Source organism: Poecilia formosa, unplaced genomic scaffold (assembly GCF_000485575.1).
Source record: "Poecilia formosa unplaced genomic scaffold, Poecilia_formosa-5.1.2 Scaffold21, whole genome shotgun sequence".
NCBI classification, from domain to species: domain Eukaryota; kingdom Metazoa; phylum Chordata; class Actinopteri; order Cyprinodontiformes; family Poeciliidae; genus Poecilia; species Poecilia formosa.
Genome location: NW_006799960.1, coordinates 459,990 through 480,893, shown reverse-complemented (window position 1 = coordinate 480,893; position 20,904 = coordinate 459,990). Strand labels below are relative to the sequence as shown.

Below are 20,904 nucleotides of genomic sequence, written 5' to 3'. Positions count from 1 at the left end.
GACCAACTACACATCTACACATATGACTTCTACTTATTTTTGACACAAATGGAACCCCATAATCTTAGAGACGAGTTGGATAGTAGATGTACACAATTCTGATAATCTTTATTGAAGAACATATCATCACAAAGACCAGTGCAGACTTAATCTTGCAAAGCAGTGCAGTGAAATCTTTCCTGCTTAAAAAAAATGGTTACATTTCCAAAGTCTAAACAATACAACTACTATATTACTTATTCTGCTTTATGTTGCATTCCTGCACATTGTATATGGACCAGTAACATTTCTTATTATTTAGTTGGCTGATATTTGAATTTATTTGAAAGAGGACAGTGGAATATACTTAAAACACGAGTTCATAAGTTAAAAAGAGCCAGAATTAGCCAAAATGCTAAATTTCATCTGCAGTCCCAATGGCCATGATATCTTGAACCTTTCACAAGGTTTCTATACTGGCCCATATTTAAGCTTACATTACACACTCTCCTATGTAATTGTGCCAAGCTTCCAAAGAAGGACTTTAAAAGACCAGCTTTTGTCTGATGCCGACTTTAAGGATTAAGAACATTTACAGCCATTTGGCAGCCACACTACATAGACCGTTTCATCGACACCAAGCAACAAAACACAGGATTAAGACCTCTCATATTTCATTTTGCACACCTGCCTCAGACTAAACAACATTCCCGACACTGTCAGAACAAAACTAAGCTTGAAGCCTGAAAAATGGACTGTCTCACACATACACACATAACGACAGAGACTGTCTCTTTGTTTACTTTTAGAAATTTGACCCAGGTAATGTGGTGACGTAGCCGTACCAAGATTTGTCTTCTGTTCTTTTCCCCCTCCCTTCCCCCAAACATTATCCTTTGTGTTGTTTTACAACTTTTGAGACAAACACACAGGAAAAACCAAGCATTGATTTGAAAATAAACTGGTACTAACACCGAGTGATGACCATCGGTGATCACAGTCCGTTTGTTGCTTTTCCTTGGTTTGACCGTCAGTGAATGAAAGGTGGAAGTGATGCAATGTGTCGATGCACCTGTAACTCCCCTCCCCTCTCTGGACAGCGCACACATCAACCTGGTAGTAGGCTACGGAGCAGCGGGACGCGCGAACCACTGGGTGGAGCAGGCAGCGTCGCGTGCTGCGGAACACATTCGGTAGGTTGTTAACCGCGCCGCGCGCGGTCTGGATGCAGATGCGGGTCGGCGAGCGTAAGCGCGAGGAACAGGGGGGAAATGGCGAACGGGCGCGGGCGGCGGTGCGCCTCCTGAGGATACACTAGGCAGAGACACCGGGAGTGGAGGCAGTCAGGCAGGCGGCAGGCAGCTCGAGGACACGCAGTCAGAGGAGGAGGAGAAGGGGGGTGAACCATGGAGGACTCGGAGCCCGCAGAGGACGGCTTGCTCGCGGGCTTGCGGTGGAACAGGAGCGCACGGGACCAAGCGCAGCTCAAACACAAAATCCGGGATCTGCCGGGGCTGCTCAAGCACGGGCTGCACCTGCGGAAAAAGAGCGTGAGTATTTCGAACAGACCGCTGAATGACTGTCCGTCCTTCCGTGTTTGATGAACGTTACTGGCTGTGTTATCTTTTAACTGCCAGGTTGCATGACTCCACTTTGTGCTCTGAGGCCGTTTTGTAAGCTCGTCACGACTCAGGTGTTTTTCATTTTCCCACAGGCATACATGTCGCAGAGGCAAGCTTTTTTAAATATATATATATATATATATATATATATATGTGTGTGTGTGTGCGTACAACTGTGCCCAGAATAGCTTTTGGACACCATACCTTCACAGTCCCGTAGTCAAGGTAACACCACCCACCCCGACCATCATTCACAGTCACATTAAAAGTACCTGTGGTAATGACATTTCTCATTCAAATTGCTCAGTGTTCTTTCTTTTTTCTGATCAAGCTGTATTTTTTTAAAAAAAATATCTGTCAGTTTACTTATGACATTATTGGAAAAAGGATTCCATTGAGATAGTGAAAGTAGTGAAAGTCTTAGATGACATATCAAAATGTCAGAGCTGTGGCCTTTTATTTGTTTACTACAATTACGTAGGGTGTTATTAGTTACCAAATCTTACTTTGATACCCATAAAATAACAGTGGTAAAGACTGACAATACAAATGGAGCTCATAATGACTGCACAGACTTGACTACAACCATGCTAATTTTTGCAGTCCCTGTATGAGAATAGGCTAATTTGAATTAGAAGCAGGACAAAAGTCTTGATGTAAATTTCAAATGAATTTTCATTCTGAAGGGGATATCAAGAATCCCCCATTTCTTGTTTCAAGATTCACAGTTTTGTGCCTACCACATCTTTGGGAATTAAAAATAAGTTGCAAAATAAATGTGGGCTTAGTGGTGCAAAATTGGCATGACCTGGTGTATTTTCAAAGACTGACGACCTTGAGTACAAGTACCAGACTTCATATTCAAACAATGATTTAAAATACTAAAAATATGTATTTTTACTGCTGCAAAATAGCATAATATTATTATTATTATTAAGATTAATACAAATTTTGGTCCATAGACTGAAACAGAATAAACACCATAATAAATGCAATTGTAGTTTTGAAGTCCTTACTGCACATAATTTATCTAAGAGCAACTGTAGGGGTGGGGCATCACTTTCTTAACTTATGCTGCAGCCAGAATAAAACTCACATCCTGCTAACACTTTCTCTAGCATCTTTATAAAAAAGTACATTAAACCATGGGAACAATAGCTACTTTGATACTTAACCTTTTAAAGTCTCTGTGTACTTTCAGACTTGTAACAGGTCCATTCCTAGTGCCAAACAGCCTTGGAGGCCTTTTTAGTCCTGTCTGACTCGCTTCTCAAATTCAGTATTTCTTAAACTATACCAGTTGTTTAATTGATCGGTCAACAGCTTTTTGGCTTTCTTTGTCAAAGATTAGCCAGTGAAGCTTTTTCTGAGCCTTGCTGTGTCCAACAAAAAGCACCCAACATGCCAAATGCCTGCTCCGAGTGTCCGCTCTGCTCATCCTTGTCGTCAGCGGCGGCCACTCAAACACTCGTCCCCGGCTCCCTTTGTGAAAATCATTGGTGGCGTGCCAGGACTTCCTGTCCCGCTGGAGCCAGATGTGCTAAAAATATGCAGCTTTTCTTGTGTTAAAGCCACATAGGACCACCGAGAAGAGCAGTTTGTGTCATGTTACATCTGGTAATTTTAAGTGATGTGCAAATGAACTACAGAGTGAGGCCACTCCGTGTCCTGTTAATGGTTAATGTGATATAGAAATCTTCTTGCCTAATTATTCACTGATATTGGACCTTGACACAGAGGTGAATAAAACATGCATGGAACCAAATTAAAATGTTACTTGAAACATGGAAAGTAGCACAAGGGCTTTCTTTAGGGTTTTAATTGTATAATCTATAATTAAAGATGAACTGATTGACTTTTTCTAGCCACTGTGTTTTTTTTTTCTTTGAGGTCAACCTGCAGATGGTGATTTTGGCTGATGTTGATATTTATATGTATTTTTCTAAGCACTATAACAAATGTGGTGGAAATGGGCTGAAGGTTCCCCAATAGATGTAATAGTTTTTAATCCAACAAAAAAATTAAAGAATTGCAAGCTTATCCAAATTATTATTTTGAAAGCCAAAATATATACAAATTTTAACATAAAATTAGTAAATATGACTAGTAGTACTCGACACAACTATCAAAGGTTCGATTCCTAATCTTTGTATTTTTTTCACCAATCCTCACTCAGCTCGTTTCTTGGCTGATTGCTGTGAAAAAAGGCCAGTAGTGCCAGAAAATCTTTTAAAAGTATTTAAAATTGATTTAATCTTGCAAAAAGCCTGAGCACTTTTCTGATAACATTTTGTTTTCTGTTTTTTAAACTGCTGCATTTGGAGGACAGGAAACAGAAAGATCAAGTGGATGAATATTTCAGTTTAGTTTTTTTATTTTATTTTGTGAGAGTTATGCAATGAGATGGACAAAATTAGAGTAAATACGTGACTGTTCACTGCAGACTGGTTCTCACTAGATTCCACCAGTTTCTGTCATTCACTCACAATAGCTTGTGCACACACTATAAGTATAACAAAATAAACAATGAAGAGACCGAGATAGCAGTAAAAAAAAAATCCTTGACAATCTAATAAAGGTTTACTCTAAAACGAATTTAGATTTTTTTACCTGTTTACCTTTCCCAAAACCACACATTTTGTTTCTGTTGCTTATTAATGCACAATTTTTGACATGAGCAGTTTCTCACATCACATAAAAATCCAGAGTGAATAGAAACTGCTGCGTTGCACTAAAGCCATCAATTGCCTCAGAGTCTAGCCTCCAGCAGCCTCACCTTGGAGAATCCTGTCTCACATAGTTTTAACTTGCTCTGTTGCTCCATTTATTACTTCTTTCGATGTCTGCAGTGTGAAAGAAGCGTACAGAATTGATAACGCATAGTTTTTAACTTTTACCACATTTACCATGTTGCTCTGCCCTGGATCTGGTTAAATTTCCATTCACTTGTTGCAGTTTTTAGTTCTTGACCGGGTTTTTTTTCCTGAGGGGTTTTGATTTAACAAAATGGAAGAATACTTTTCCAGAAAACACTGCGTGTCGTTTTTTAAACTGAAGCGAAAGATCGCTGTGCATGTGGTGTGAGATGGATCTCTCTGAAATGTATTGCAATGCAGTATCTTTCACTGGAATTAAGTGCATTTAGATCCAAATACCTTGCTAAATAATAGTAATAAAGGTCAATTTGAATAGTTTTTGTGCATGTGTTATGGTGAATATCCACAATATTTAAAACTACATCTGTATTGTTGTCTGTGCTCATCGTTGTTTCTCTGAGGTATCTGTGAAACATGGAGACAGACACGATAAAACATCGAGTGAGTCTTTTGGGGCTTGGTGTTGGGATGTTTGTGGAGAATCCGGTGGGTCTTGTGGATGCCAGGGTTAATTCCCTATGGATCAGAAATGCTCTATTAGATCGCATGTATGAGGAGTTTTGACAACCGAGTTCACCATTTCCAGGTTCTTTCCATGTTTCTGCTGCTGAAGGAGGGATCTGCTGTGAGCTCAGAGGTGTTTCAAGTATCAGAAGAAACAAAGATTTACTGTCAGTGTTCACTTTGCCCTTGTGAAGTCTTGGTGCCTTGATTGATTAGTGATTACATCTCAATTATTCACCCAAAAATAGTTGTTGGGCAAGTTCACATTTTAAAAGAACTAGAGACAATTAAGAAGATTCAGCTCATGGTTCAAAGTTTTGGGTCAACTTTAAGTCGTTCACATGAATGTCTCTCCTTCTTTGTGTATTCCAAGGCAGTACAAGTCAGTAGCTTTTTAAAAATTATATAAATTCACAAGCTTAATACTGTGAGTTTAGTTTATTTTCTTTGATATACTCGATATACACAAATTCGTGGGATCAGATCAAGAAATCCTCGTTATGCATTATTTTTGACAGGTTCCAACCTGGATGCTGTAATTTGCTCACCAGTAAATGGCTCGTGTTCAACACCTAAATGCACTCATGAATGTGAATTACTTGATATTTCTTGTTGATTGAAACCTTTATGAAAACTCTGACATGCAAACGCATTGACTGATGGCCAATTTCAAATGTAAAGTTGATTGCCTTTGACTGTTAATGCTTTTCTGAAATGCTCCCCTCCCTTTCTAAAACTCCCTCTGTGAATGGTTGTTGATATTCCTCAGGAGCTGATCTAATTTCTACAATATGAATGCTGCGAACAGTAGCTTCGGATGTGATTTGGCCTCTGCCATAAATATTTCCCCTTTTTAACTGCATTATACATACATAAAATACGAAAGATAAAAGATGTGGGTTGGGGGAAAAAAAGTCTCATTAAGAAGAAACGTATACAAAGCTCCAGTCTGTATGCACACAGAGTATATTTCAAGCCAGAAGGGCAATTATGAAATGGAAAAGTTACATAACAATGCCGATGTTTGTGGCATTCCTGATAAAACAAAGAAGAAAGAAGCAGTTAAACTCGCATTATTACAAATTCCTTTGAAGGCAACTTTAGTGCCAATTGGAATAGCTTAGGGTCATTTATTCTCATTTAAAACTTAAGACTGCATTTATGTTGGGGGGGAGTAAATAAGTAAATATATTCATGAGACAGGAGAAGGATTTAAAGGGCCACGCATACTTTGACATTACCTGGGTTTATTGTTTAACCAGTAGTACTGATTATGTGATTGCCTTGGGTCAGTTTTAAAACACAACAGTTTTTAAGATCCAATTTCTTACCAACAACTTTCTGCAGAAAGCATTTAGGCATGAGCTGGCTTGAGATTCCTGAATCATCCAAAATACGCCATCTTAATTAAATAAAAAAATGTGGAAGATTACTTCATTACTTGTACTTAAATTATTTAAATTATTTCCAAAATAAAATCTTATATTTCTTTTACAGTTTCAGTGCTACAAATATTGCAAACGGATAGTAGCTGTCTTTTTAGTTGGGTTATCTGCTTTGCTAGAGGCAATAGTCAGATGTTTTATACTAGTCATGCTGCTTGTAGCTTGGCAACTGCATCTTTATAAAAAACATTTCCTTAATAAGAGTGATAGCTAGTGCTCCATTCATTCCCTCATTATGACTGCCTGTGATTTTCCCAACCAAATTTGTTTGAAAAATGACACATTTCTTACAAGCGATCAGAAAATGGTAGCAGCTTCTTATTAGCCAGTGATGCAAAAACAATCTGGTTCTGATGGAAGAAAAGTTTTACCAGTCACTCAGAGATTAATACAGTTTGCACAACATTTGTCTTGGTACAACAAAGCCAATCTGTCATGTTAAATTTGTTTTTAGAAATATCTTAGTTATCCTTAAATGCACCAAGAGAACCGTAATATTAAATAAATATAAATTGTATAGGAAACTTGTTCAACTCTTTTTGTTTTTTCCACGTTCTCCAGAATTCCAGGCTTTTCCAATGAAGTACATTTTCATCTAAATGTTTCTGTAAGCTAATTAATTCAATTCAACATTCAATAGTAAAATACCCCAAACTGAGAGGGGTTAGTTGAATAATTCATTGTTTTTTTTTCTGAATTTCTTAGTATTTTTTTTTATCACTTTTTTCCTTTTTTATCATTAATTGCCCCCCTGGAACTCAAATAAACCTTAAATGAACTGAACTAAAGCTCTTAAGAGTTTAAAAATTTAGCATGTTTGTCATGAAAGTAAACAAGCTGTCCAAAGTTTTCACTCCCCCACTGTTGCCATGTCTTACATTTTGGTCCGCTTTTATTTCTTGATGCAAGCATTAGAGGTGGATATGCTCATTACTGTCCAGACTGAACAAGAATAGCATAAAAATCATTTAAACTTCTTGAGTATTTACTTATTACAGGATTAATCTTAAGACTTGTTTGGACAAGCCAAAGCTCGTGCTTTGGAGAGTTTGAATGCATGTGCTGCGTTTGTCTCCTCTGATGACTCCATTTTGACTTCCCTGAGAGGCGACCGTGTCGAGGAGTCGACAGGAGCTTAGCTTGGATGTGTACTGGAGTGTGCGAGAGGGGGGGGCTCACCAAGCGTAGCGTGTTCTAGCTCTTCACTGTGCTCAGCAATCTAATCTGAGAGTAATCCATTTTTTGCAGATAATGACCTCGCTGCTCCTGCTCTGTTTCTCACTCTCTGTATATGCACTTTGAAGTCATTGCATTGATAAGTGTGTCAGCATGTGCACTTCTCTTTTCTCTTCTCTGCTCCTTTCTTTCTTCTCTTCTCCCTTCAAAGCTGCAATGCCATTAGTCCTCACTCCTTGTCACATGGAAGTGTTTTTCTGCAGAGGAAGTGATGCACAAATGTCAGGACTCACAGGAACATAGCGGCAGAACTCCATCTTGATGTGTGATACAGTACGAATGGAACACCTCTGGTGCTGGAGCGATTCCCGAGCGTGTCTGTGAGAAGAGATGACACTGGATAAACAAAGAACCCTTGAAAGATCTGTGTTATAACTAGAAAAAACAGACAAAGAGATTACGAGACACGATGGAGAATCAAAAACAAAGAAAAGACATGGAGCGAGAGGGAGAGACATACATTTTTTATTTTGTCTACGTGCATGACTGGCTGGCGTGCTCTGTTAAACCCCTTTTCCAAATGCTGCATTTGCACTGCATCGACACCGACTTGGCATCTTTACAGCAAGAAAGCGAGCTTCATAACTTCAGCATTACAGTTCCATTGTTAATTGGCTTCAGTGCATTTCTATCTCCACTGTAACTTTTATGTGATCACTGTCTTGGTGTCAGTATCAGTGTCAATTATGATCACGTCTGCCAAAACAGCCTTTATGGTCTTTTTTGTTTTCTTTTGAGGCATGGACTCCACAGAACCCTCTTCTAAAATGTCTAAATTGTGTGGAAAGTTCTGATCAAATCTGTTTTCCTAGCACATCCTATGGATGCACAATTGGATTGTCATCTGGGGAATTTAGAGACCAAGTCATCTCCGCAAACTTTGTTGTGCTCCTCAAACATTCCCACACCATCTTTGCGTTGTCGCAGAGAGCCTTATCCTTCTGAAAGAGGTTACAGCTAAAAAGGAATACTGTCTCTATTAGAGGGCATAAATGATTTGAAGTGTTAAAGCAATGTCCATGTGGATAGCAGACCTAAGGTTCATTGGTCAAAGTATTGCAGTGTCACTGACAGCTTGGCTTTTTTTTTCATGATTGTGCATCCTGCTGGGACGTGTTTCTCCAGGTGAACAGCGCAAACATTTGGCCATCCATGTGATGCGAGTCGTCTTCCATTGCTCTTAGGTCCAGTTCACACGGGTTAACCTTCAGCTCATCCAAGCATCATTGAGCTTTGGCGCCCATGATCCTGTCAACGGTTCACAACTGTTCAATTTTTGGGGAACACTCTGGCTGAGCATAATCTGTACATAATTAGTTTGGATTATGTGTCTTCTTCTGATTAGTGAAATTATTGTTAGATTGTGAAGAAGATAGCAGAAACAAGAGATTGTGAATCAGAAGGATCTACTGCTAAACATTTGCCTGACAGAAGAACAACTGCAATTCATTGATGGATTATAGCAAATATTTTACTAAGGAAAAAAACTGCAGTTATAAAATAGCATCAGTTTGACAGGAGATGTCTGAATTGGCTGTGTGTGTTTGGAAGTACACCTAATGCTTTGTTTTTGCCACGTTCTGAATCAATAACACCCGTGTAGTCGGATACATCTAATCAGCTAGCTAAAGACTTCCTGGGGTGCTCTTTGCCTGCCAGGCTGAAAGTGATCAAATCCCTAGTTGTGCATGTTTGAGTGTGAGATCTAGCACAGATAATATTCATGCATTTTGCAAACAAGATAAGAAGTGTATTTTGGGAAAATTTTCAAAATTTGTTATTTAGGGATTCCTAAAATCTGTGCTGATCTAATTTGTCCAATTTTTGGTGACAAAGTATTAAAGATCTTTGTTTTTTTTTTGTTTTTTTTTTTTGTTTTTTAGCTTCAATACGATGAAGAATAATGGAGATGTGTGTGTAGTTTTTATGTTTTGGCTTGTTTGTGTGAGCATGGGGCATTCCAAATAGTGTCATTGCTGTAATGAGGATCACCCAGACTGATCTCCATCCCTCTAATCATCTCTCCGTCTCATTTCCCTGCAACTCAAATCCTCTGCTGAACAACTTGCCCTCTCTGTCTTTCTTTCTCTCACTTCCTTCATAATTACAATGATGCTTATGCCTCTCACCTCCTCATCTCTCCTCTTCTCCATCTGTCATACACATCCACTTATTTATTCAGAAATTGTTGTGAGTTGTTTAGCCTTTTCCCCTCTGGCGCCTCAGCTAATTAAAAAAATAAAATAAAATCTACATCCATCATTCATGTTCATTAAAGTGCTTTTCATTTGCTCATTTTATCTACCTGCATGTGGTTGTCATTTTTTTTTTAGTCGGTGGGTATAAAAAGTAGAAGGGCAGCAGCAATTACTAGCACAGACTCCTATAACAGCTATAAACCCCACAAGTATTCATGTTTCACTGAGTCAGCTCAAAAACCTGTTAAACTCTGACTGCCAGAGCTGCTTTTCTGTTTCTGTCCAATAAACTCAACTGGAAACGTGATCATCATCCTAATGGACTTACAACGTATGTTTGTTTAGGTGGCATTACCCTGGAGTGCAACATGCACATACACATTTTGCCCCCTTGCTCCAGCCGTGTCCGTTAGTATACTGCATTTTTCAAATTTTTAAGGAGGTGTTCTTTATTTTTACTTGTAGGCAGTATTCTCTCCAAGAGTGCAAATTTTGGGGGATGTGAGTTCAAGAAGATGGCTTGATTTCGATGACGTATCATATTGAAGTATTTTAAAAGTTAAAAGGTCCTGCAAATGCCGTATTAAAGGTGTCCAGCTTGGCTCCACTGAGTGCTGGAGTTTGGACCCCTGCATCAAATTTAAACTGTTTTTAAATTCAATGTTGTTCATTTTCACACTTTACAAAAGCCACCTTCAAATTCATTTTCACAAAAATTTAAACTGGATCACTTCAATAATTTGCTACATAAGAATCCCGAGCTCAGTTCAGTGTGGTATAAACCAGCTGGCGTATTCATCGTGTCAATGCTTGGCATTTCTGCTCTCAATTATCATTACATTATTTAGTATCTCATTTTAATTAGCCAAATTAACTATGCACCATTCGTTCACATATTTCTCATATTGTCTTACGTTGTTGGAAAGCAAACAGAGGCTTGAACTAAAGAGGTTCAAATTACAATCCGTTACAAGATTGACAATATACGTGCGCAGCCAAAAATGTGGCTTATGTAATTTAGTGAACGCCTCTGCACTTTTGCTTCAGCTGGCTGAGTGAAAGTAGATAAAAGAATACATGGTGTAACAAATGTGTACACACATCAGCAAATGGCAAAGTTTNAATTTTTAAGGAGGTGTTCTTTATTTTTACTTGTAGGCAGTATTCTCTCCAAGAGTGCAAATTTTGGGGGATGTGAGTTCAAGAAGATGGCTTGATTTCGATGACGTATCATATTGAAGTATTTTAAAAGTTAAAAGGTCCTGCAAATGCCGTATTAAAGGTGTCCAGCTTGGCTCCACTAGGTGCTGGGGTTTGGACCCCAGCATCAAATTTAAAATGTTTTTAAATTCAATGTTCTTCATTTTCACACTTTACAAAAGCCACCTTCAAATTCATTTTCACAAAAATTTAAGCTGGATCACTTCAATAATTTGCTACATAAGAATCCCGAGCTCAGTTCAGTGTGGTATAAACCAGCTGGCGTATTCATCGTGTCAATGCTTGGCATTTCTGCTCTCAATTATCATTACATTATTTAGTATCTCATTTTAATTAGCCAAATTAACTATGCACCATTCGTTCACATATTTCTCATATTGTCTTACGTTGTTGGAAAGCAAACAGAGGCTTGAACTAAAGAGGTTCAAATTACAATCCGTTACAAGATTGACAATATACGTGCGCAGCCAAAAATGTGGCTTATGTAATTTAGTGAACGCCTCTGCACTTTTGCTTCAGCTGGCTGAGTGAAAGTAGATAAAAGAATACATGGTGTAACAAATGTGTACACACATCAGCAAATGGCAAAGTTTGGGCAACTCTTCTGCATAAAGTTTACTTAAAGTATACTGTACTTAGTCTCTCTGAATAATACCCTTCAATTTTGCAGAGAATGTCATTTAATGTCCCCACAATGAGCCACACTCAGTTCTTGTTTCTCCACTTATAATGTTCAACATATTCAAAAAATAACATTTCTAAAAAAAATGTTCTGGGAAAAGTTAAAATTACATGTGACAAAGCAGGTTTTAGGACTTCACTGGGGCTGCAGAATTAGACTAAACATAGTTTTGCTTCCAAATATTAAAATGCTAATGTTGCATTTATGATGCTGTACTCAATAACCTTGGCTACACTAACCCACATCTTACAATGTTCTGCCTGATTGGTGAGATGCATAAGTGGTATGACATCAGTCGTGACTTTAAGGTGTGTTGGCATAAAGATTAATATGCAACCAGTTTCTGTTTACAGTGGTGCTTCACACATTTTATGGACATTTCTCAACATGATAACAGTTGCTCTCGTTTTGTTGCTTTGTCAACTATGCTGTTTGATAAAGTAAACCAGTACAACCTGAACCAGTGTGGAAGGTATTCAGTTGAACAGAAAGGGTTTTTTTTTTTCTTGGCCCTAATAGTTTTTTATCAGTTTTTCATCAGGAGTTCATTTTTGGTATTTTTATGTACTGCAAAAACTGCAAAAACATTAATGTTTGTGCAGTTAATATCATGAACAGAGGACATCTTCATACCTGTAAAGAAAATGTTAAATTCTTCTTTTAAGGGTGACGTTTTGTCATGTTATTATCACGTTACACTATAGTGTAAACGTTTGAACACTCTTCATGAGTCATCTCCCCCTCTATTTACCTGACAATCCTGATCATTGTTAATCTGGTTTATAACCAGTCTTTCCGCGCCGTGTCTACACTCATCTTCCTGCAGTGGCACCACAATGATCCATAAAGATTAAGGGTTTATTTCCTGATAGAGGAAGTGGATGCACCTGGGGGAAAGGATGGTGTTATTAAGTGGGAAGATATTTGTTGTGGGTTGTCTGTAAAATGTGACAATTACACTGATGGTTGTTTTTTGTTGACGATGGATGAATTGTCAAGTACAAGTTTTACTTGTGGAGGAGGCATGTGAGGATATATAAAGTAAATGGCACAAATGGTTTGCTTGAGTTTTATGACTGGTACAGTTCCCTGACAAAACTTTCAGATGACACGATCACATTTTCTTTAAGTTTGATGAAAGTGTTTGATGGTAACACATGTCCTGCATTAATGTGTGGATCTGCTCCCTTGCTTTACTTCTGCTGTGAGTTCAAACAAACCTGACTAATGTTTTCAGAATAATAAAACCAGTCCTCCCCTTCTCAGACTTGTTTGTTTAGTGTGTTTACCGTGTGTGTGTGTGTGTGTGTGTGTGTGTGTGTGTGTGTGTGTTATATCTTGTGTGAGTTGGCTCTGATGGCTTGTGTTTTGTTTCAACAGCAATCACCTGACACTATCCCTGGACCAAGCACCGGGTCTGCAGTACACAAGGTAGGGAGGAATCACACGAGTATATATATATATATATAAATGACATCATTACTTTCTAGTTTTCTCTGTTCAGCACAATGAAGTGTTTATTTATTCACAAATGACATCAGTGGGGATATTACCTTTAACATTGTCCAAGCTACTTTCACTGCTGACACGGTCCTCATTTGATCATGTAATGTGGCTTTGGAAATATTTTTAAGCAGTGCACTGTGCAAAAAGCCTAAGAGTTCAAATATTAGATTATTGTCCTTCATCACTGAAGGTTTAAACAAAGAGGATAAAACATTAACCCACATCCCAGGCAAGTATATAAAGAACAAATTTGCCAAATAATTAAATTTTTAAAACTTTATCTTTTAAAAATCATGTGAACATTACATTGCCACCCAGACAAGAGGATGTTCGCTGATAGGATCTCTTGTCAGGTCTCTGTTACAGTCTGGGGGGATTCCAATGAAGTCACTGGATCTGACTTTTGAACCAGTCATTCAGATTAGATTAAATGATGTTTGAAATTTGAGAAGTGCTTTTGTAACTCTTGTTAAAGCACGGATCTTTGTCTAAAAGGCAACATCGCACCACTTCTTCCTGATTCTGATTTCTCCGTGTGGAGCCACTTGGTCTCAACAGGAACTAGGAAAAAAAACAAAACAAATACCGTCTCCATTGGAGATGTTTTTGCATTTTTTTTGTTACCGTCCTATTTCCTTTTGCGCAAATAGAAGATGAGGGTAAAATATCAACTAACAGCACTTTGAAGCTAGATAGCACTACAGGTTACACTGCAGTTACATTCAACCCATTTTTACCCATTTTCTTTCAATGCGTTTTCACACCTGAAACCTATATTATTCATTGCGAGTTTTACTTCCTTTTGTATTAGAATACAAATAGTATCTAACCAAAAGTCAGAAAAGAATTACAGCACAAATAACTGCAAATTTCCTCAAATCATGTGGTGCATACATATCACATGTTAGATTTAAGAATAAGGAAATTGTCACTTTGCTCAAGTGCTTCTTTTTATAATCAAACTTGCAGCTTTAGGGAAAAAAATACTACAAAGCAAATGCTGTGACTTTAACTAAAGGAATGTGGGGACACATCTGCATCTGCAAAAATTGATGCATCTGCAAAATGCATCAAGTGTGCTTTCTGATGCATTTAGAACTGAGCAACAATGCACAACCCAAAAGACTCGTATTAACTGGTAAACTAGTCAGGCTATCTGCTGCTCTTATGACCATATGAGTCTCTTACATCTTTTTGGAAAACTTTAGGTCAAGGTTTTTTTTTTCACAGCTTTTCATCAGTTCATTATTTGTTTACATGAATTTGTAGATGCAGGTTCCTTTTTTAGTCCTCCACAGTACTTTGTGATGGTGGTGATTTTGACTTGGCTCTTTTCAACACCTGACTTGTGTTCTGTTTAGTCATTTTGTTGTGGTTATGCTGGTATATTCTGGAATGTTGCATTAGGCAGTAGAGGCGGTTTTTGCTTTCAGGGCTCACATTTAACTCTGCAGTTTTTTAAACTATATGGGAGTTTATGCTCAGCCTAGAAATTGCAAAGTTTGAAGGGATTGCTGCAGGGAGAGAGCTAATCATTTGGGTCAATATGCCAAGTCACGAACCATCTTCTTTTCAGAGAGCAAAGACTTTCTTCCTATTCTGGCAACTTTTCTAAACCTGCTGCTATTAACTTTTAGCATTTAATTTGCCAACTGAAGCTTGTAGATTCAGTTAGCTCCTTTTTTTTAGGATGTTGTTGTGCACAGCATGGAAATGCCTCCTGGTGAACTTGGCATTTTCACTCCGGTAAATTTCTTCAATTTTTTATTTATTTTTTTATCATATAGCTGAGAGAGTTTCAGATAGAATAGTCCCTATGTCTTGTCAGAATGAAAAACAACAGGCACTGATGTTTGTCTGTTTTAATGTTATGAGATGATGGTAGCAACGGTGGTAGGAGTTTGTCCTGCAATTGTTGGGTTGCAAGTTGGATTTCTCCTCCATCCACCTCTTTTGGTGTCTGTGGGCAAGACTTTTCACCTGGTGAAATGTCAGATTTTCACCATTTAGAGAGAATAAAAGTCACAAAACAGGAGGCACTGCAGTTTGTTGCAGACCGTTATGGGTATACAGAACCTGATCCTTGTCCGCCACCAAATAACCAACGATTTTCAGCTGAGAAATATTGGGTTCTGCCATCCTTGTTGATGCCACCTTGACATGTACCACTTACCTAAGATTCGATGCAAATACAAACAACCTGTAATTGGAGCTACTCTTGAACCAAAGCAGAACTCATAAAGTACACAGGAAGCATTTCTGTGAGGTTGACCTAGGCATACAACTTCCCCAGATATCAATCCTATTTAGCAGTTTTGGGGATTTTCTGTTAAAAAAAAAAGTCAGATTCATGGATGCCTCACCTTCCAGTTAATAGGACTTTTAGGACCTGCTGTTCACCTTTGGGTGCCGGTCTGTTGGAGATGGGAAGAAGAGGGACCAACACACTATTGTTGGACCTCTCAGCTAATACATGTGCAACCTATTGATTTTTACTATGTGTAAACCAGCTTGCAGCATGTGAAAGATTTCACAGAAAGCGTTTGATGTTTTAATATAATGTGTGAAGCCTATTTACTTAGGCAGAATGCTCTGCTCTGATTCATGTACAGTAGAAGGCCTGATGAGCAGAGCAGTGCCAGCAGCCACGTAAACACTTTAATTGAAATACAGATGTGTTTATGACGGCATAGACAGCGGGAGTATTGCAGAGTTTGTAGACATAGTCAATGGTTGATTCCTCAGGGGGAAAGAAATCGAGCTGTCCTTGTGAGCCGCTCAATGACAGCGGCACATAACCACATTAGCTTCCTCCAATCTGATATCATCTGTAAATAATTCGATGTTTAACAAATTCTGCAGCTCTTGTTTCATTTATTTTTTTAATTGCAGTTTTTTAACTTGCTTACAGGAAATGTGTTTGCTAATTTGCACATGTTTGTTTCAGTCTTGCTCCCAGAGTTTTCCATGTGCCGGTCGATCTGTGAGGAATGCCTTCCTCTCTCATGGACCGTACCCAGCCAAAGATAAGATCCACCTGGCCAGAATCATACGGTACGCCCGTCTCTGCCTGTTTGTATGCAGAGCTGGATCGATGAATTCAGCAAAGCATGTAGACTGACTCACCAGTCACTGGAGAGCCCCGTTTTAATTGGTCAGTCAGGTTGTTCATGCAGGACAATGAGCAAAGAGGAATGCAGATGTGGAACACAAGTATTTTGGGAATACAGTCACTTTATGGAATTACACATACATACATAACATCCAGGTCCTTAAAAAGAAAACAAATGATTACTGAATAGATACCGGAACTGTAAATACAGCCACACTGACACAGAGACTTAATCTTCACGGGGAAGCAGAGAAAAAGCATTCGCTGTTTCAGAGGAAAACCCTTACACAGAGCTAATGAATAATCAATGGGTATTGATTAAAAAAAAGAAAAGAGTTTTCTTACAATAAAAGTATGTGAGCATCATGACATTATATGGCCCTACTTGTGCGATAGAGTGGTCATATGTTCATCTGCTTTTAACAGGCGTAGCTATGTGGGAGTGGAGCTGGTGCAGTGGCTGTGTGAGCAGTGCGTGTACGTGCGCTGTCGGACTACTGCTGTGCGTGTCTGGCAGGTGCTGCTGGAGCTGGGAGTCCTGCTGTCTGGTAATACACACACACACACGCACGCCTGAACTGTGCTTCCAAATTTATAGCCACCTACCAGCAACATCAGCACATCTCTAAAGATACAAGTGCTTAACTCGGTTATTTTCAGCAGAAAGGAGAGCTTCATTTGCTGCCTCATTCACCTGCACTAAATGAGCTTGAATTTAGTGCAGATCTGTCACACTGAAGCTGGGAATTACAGCCACATATATCAAAGCCCCATTTTCCTGTATCGTTTCATTATTCTGCAGAAAAGAATGATTGCTCCTGCTAAGGTAAAGTTCATTGGTCTGGTGCAAAGATCCGCTGTTTAGCAGTAGGATTTTACTTTCGGTCAGCATTAGAAACCAACTCTTTCCATTTTTATAATGGTTAATAAAACTTGTTTTAAGTGTTAATGTGTATTTATCTAGATTTAGATCCTCAGACTTGCTTTTGTTTTGGCTTGAATAAAATCCACCTTATTAAATTAGCTACCCAAGAGGACTGTGTAAGTGTTTGGGTGGCTGATAAAATTGAAAATGGATGTGGCTTAAAAAGTTATAACATTAAACAATCAACACGTCACCCCTGTGGGTTGGTTTTGTTAGAAGTCAGCCTTGCAGTGTGTCGACCTCATCAGGTTTGACGGGATGCAGGGGGATCCATAGATATCCTCGTAGAGCGGAGAAGCCAGTGTTTTATTTCTGCTATCTCAATGACTCACAGAACCCTATAACATCCACCCACCCAGCCCTTTGGTTTTTATCGCTCCACCCGTAGCCACTGAAGCTGGTTTTGCTTCTTATCATTGAAGTCTGCCTCACTTCATTTCTTTTCTTGCAGCTGTTTAGCTCATGCTGAGTGCGTTTCTTCTTTAGCACCATGTAAGCCTTCAAGCTGTAGCCAAGATGAGGAAAGAATCATGCTTTTTTTTTTCTTTCTTAAATTTCACATCGTCGTATCACAGATTCTTCTGAATATCTAGTGTTTGAATCTTTTACCTTGTTTATCCTTCTGCCTCTGCTGCACACCAAGACAGCCTCATACACATGGGTCTTTTTTACTGCTTTGACTCTTGCTGGTTTCTTTTTCTGTCACTTGACAGTCGAATAGCTAAGATTGTAAGTTTTGTTATGGTTTTGTCATCGAGTTTTTAGCTGGAAAAAAAAAACAGGCTAATACATCCTTTACACACAAGTACAAGACTTAAATCTTTACTGGCATACCTAACCATATCTGAATTAGTTTTTGACAACATTATTGAAAGCTACATTTTTTAAAATATTTTTTCAACAGCATGATTACACCCTAATTAATGAATAACCTTACTGTTTCTCACTGCTGTTTTCTGTTTTTATTGAATTATTTCCAGTGGACCAGCGGGTGGTGTTTTCCGACTCCAACACTTACTACCAGTTCAGTTTTGAAGAGTGTGACTCCGCTTCCTGTGAGTTTCGCTCCAATGAGGGGGAGTGGCCAGAAGCTGTGAAACTCCTCCTACAGCTTGCTCCATATGTCCAGTTTCGCTCTGGTGGTGGGGCCAATAGCCCGTAAGTAATAAATAAATCCACAGGAGAATGTTATGTTCTATGTGTCTATTTTCTCCAGAAACTCGCAAACTGTTTTCTCCAGACTTTTCTCCCCATTCCAATCGCTAAAAGATAAATGTTATATTTCTTGTATTTATATTTAAAGCCATCAAAAAGATTTGAGCAAAAAAAAAGAATGCTGTGTTTCTGGACACAGGATCAGCTAAACAAAGTTGTCTCATTCAGCTGAATGTTGTGGAAACACAGTTTTATGGTCGTTTTCTTAGTATTTTAAGCACGCACAGAAGCCTGTTAGTACTGAGAACTGTCTGGGAATTCATTACTTTTTAACTGCACGTCTTGCCATTGAGGCAAGTGTTTCTAACACTTCTACGCAGTTAGCATTAGGATCAAACAAATAAATCTTAAAGCAATCAGTTAATGTGGAATTTTTGACTCTGAATTAGATCATTTTAAATAATCTAGATTACATACGATTGACGAGCAAATAGTGCAAGCTAATTAAATTGAACGTGGAATTGTTTTTTGCTGGAATTACAGCAAGAAGCTTTAAAGACGTCGCTGTTTCCTTCAGAAGAGTCTGTGATTTTTCACGGTGACTGTCGCGTACAGAAAGTTGCAAACATGTTCTGTGAATCTACACTAACTCTTTTTGGCTCCATTCAAGATGTCTCAACATCAAGTGACCAAAAAAAAAAAAATCAACAAATCCGAGTCTGGGAACTTCTAAATTTTGAATGAAAAATGTAGGAACCCTGGAGCCACTATATGGTCTCCACTGACCTGAAGTGGAAAGCTCATTGCTTCTTTATACTAGCCCCAAGTGACAAGCTTCACTTTAGATTTGAGATGAAGGTCATTTGTCAGTTTGATTTGCAGTAAAAAAAAAAAAAATAGGAAAGAAAAAAATGCTGCTGTGTGTGCAACTCTGTCCTTGGAATATAAAAGTCACCCTACTTAAAGATCCTCTTAGAGAAACCTAATCTCTGTTCAGTGTTTTACATCCTCTGTCTCCTTTGAGGGATATTTATTTGCACACATACACAACCACATCTACAGAGGAAGGGCACATGTATACAAAAAAGTGGCACATGATGTGATCAGTCACATACATGAGCTGGTCTCCAGGGCACTCCCACTCACACGCTTTGAGTTGTGTCACTCAGAGTTCCCTGCTTTGCTGCGCCTGTAAGTTGACTTCCTGCTGAGCCCGCCGCTGAACTCAATCTGTCACTCAGAGAAATAAAGTCAGATCTGTATGTGCGGGTAATGAAACTGAAGTGTATATATGGAGAGCGAAGAGTTGCAAACGTCAATGCATTCTTCTGCATGTCGGCTTCAAAGAGCGCATGTACAGACGCCGTGCAGAGAGGCTGACGAGACGAACCCAAATGTCATATTTGTGGTAAATCTTGCGTATCAAAGCGAACATGGCTCTGCGTTTTGGATCAGTACCTTTGTATGCAATATAGCAGTTGACATGCACTCTGATTTACTTTATTTCACTGCTTGCACAAGTCAGCAGGGTTCAGACTAATGAGTGGAAAACATCAGAGCCACTTTATGTCCGACTGAATTTCCCAACTTGTCATGTTTTGACAGTAAAATGCTAAAAATCAATGAATTTTCATCGCTTCAGTGCTGTGCAAAAGTCTTGAATCATTCTTCTTTATAGTATGATTATAATGAGCTAGAAATTTCCATAAGATAATTTACACAAATATTTCTTATTGCTGTCTGAAGATCTTTCAAATTTGATACTTTTAACCATAATCAGTCATTCATTTTTGAACAGAACAGGATCATTTCCAGAAGTATCCGTTATGCTTGGCAAGCAACTTAAGTGGCTGAGGAAATAAATCAGAGAGAAGCACTCCTAAATTCAAGAAATGAGTTTGCTTGATTTTACGTAGTTCTACCAGCTTTGCATGTCTAGAGATTGAAATTTTAGACTATTCTAATCTAAGCAAAAACTCATGTTCAGTAAGACTGGATGGAAATCATCTTTTAACATTGCAGGCGCTTGCCTTGCATTTCTCCATCCTTTTTTCCCCCCTCCAGCTTCATATTTATGCAATACTTTGTACTGGTCCAAATAAAATACAACTTGTGGTTGGAAAATAACACAATGGTACGTTTGAGTCAACATGCCCACTGCTCTGCAGCAAATCATCTATTTGCTTCAAATTAAATTAGACCCTTAGAGTTTCTTCTTTTCATTAGATAGAAATCTGATAATAAATCTAACTTAAGGTTTTCTTACTGTTTGATTCCATTTCTCTGCAGACGACCATCTCACCGCCTCCCTCCTGTTCGCCTTTCTTCATAAAGCTAAAATGTTTCAAGCTACATTGGAAATAAGCCAAAATTACATAACCACCATGCAGGTCCAAAAGACTTGATGTACCAGAAAACCATCAGGCGTTCAGCGACCAGACAT

The 20,904-nt window shown here is 38.6% G+C and overlaps 1 protein-coding gene across 1 annotated transcript in view; it reads left to right on the top strand.

Annotated features, from left to right (window-relative positions):
* The first annotated feature begins 899 nt into the window (after nucleotides 1–899).
* LOC103135014 (rap guanine nucleotide exchange factor 5-like) overlaps nucleotides 900–20,904 on the top strand; it is a 34,370-nt gene continuing 14,365 nt past the window's right edge. Inside the window, exons 1-5 of the mRNA XM_007547552.2 lie at nucleotides 900–1,529; nucleotides 13,144–13,194; nucleotides 16,217–16,323; nucleotides 16,808–16,929; nucleotides 18,287–18,464. Of these exons, the coding sequence (XP_007547614.1) occupies nucleotides 1,386–1,529; nucleotides 13,144–13,194; nucleotides 16,217–16,323; nucleotides 16,808–16,929; nucleotides 18,287–18,464 (602 nt within the window). The 5' untranslated portion in view covers nucleotides 900–1,385. The remainder of the gene's footprint in view (nucleotides 1,530–13,143; nucleotides 13,195–16,216; nucleotides 16,324–16,807; nucleotides 16,930–18,286; nucleotides 18,465–20,904) is intronic.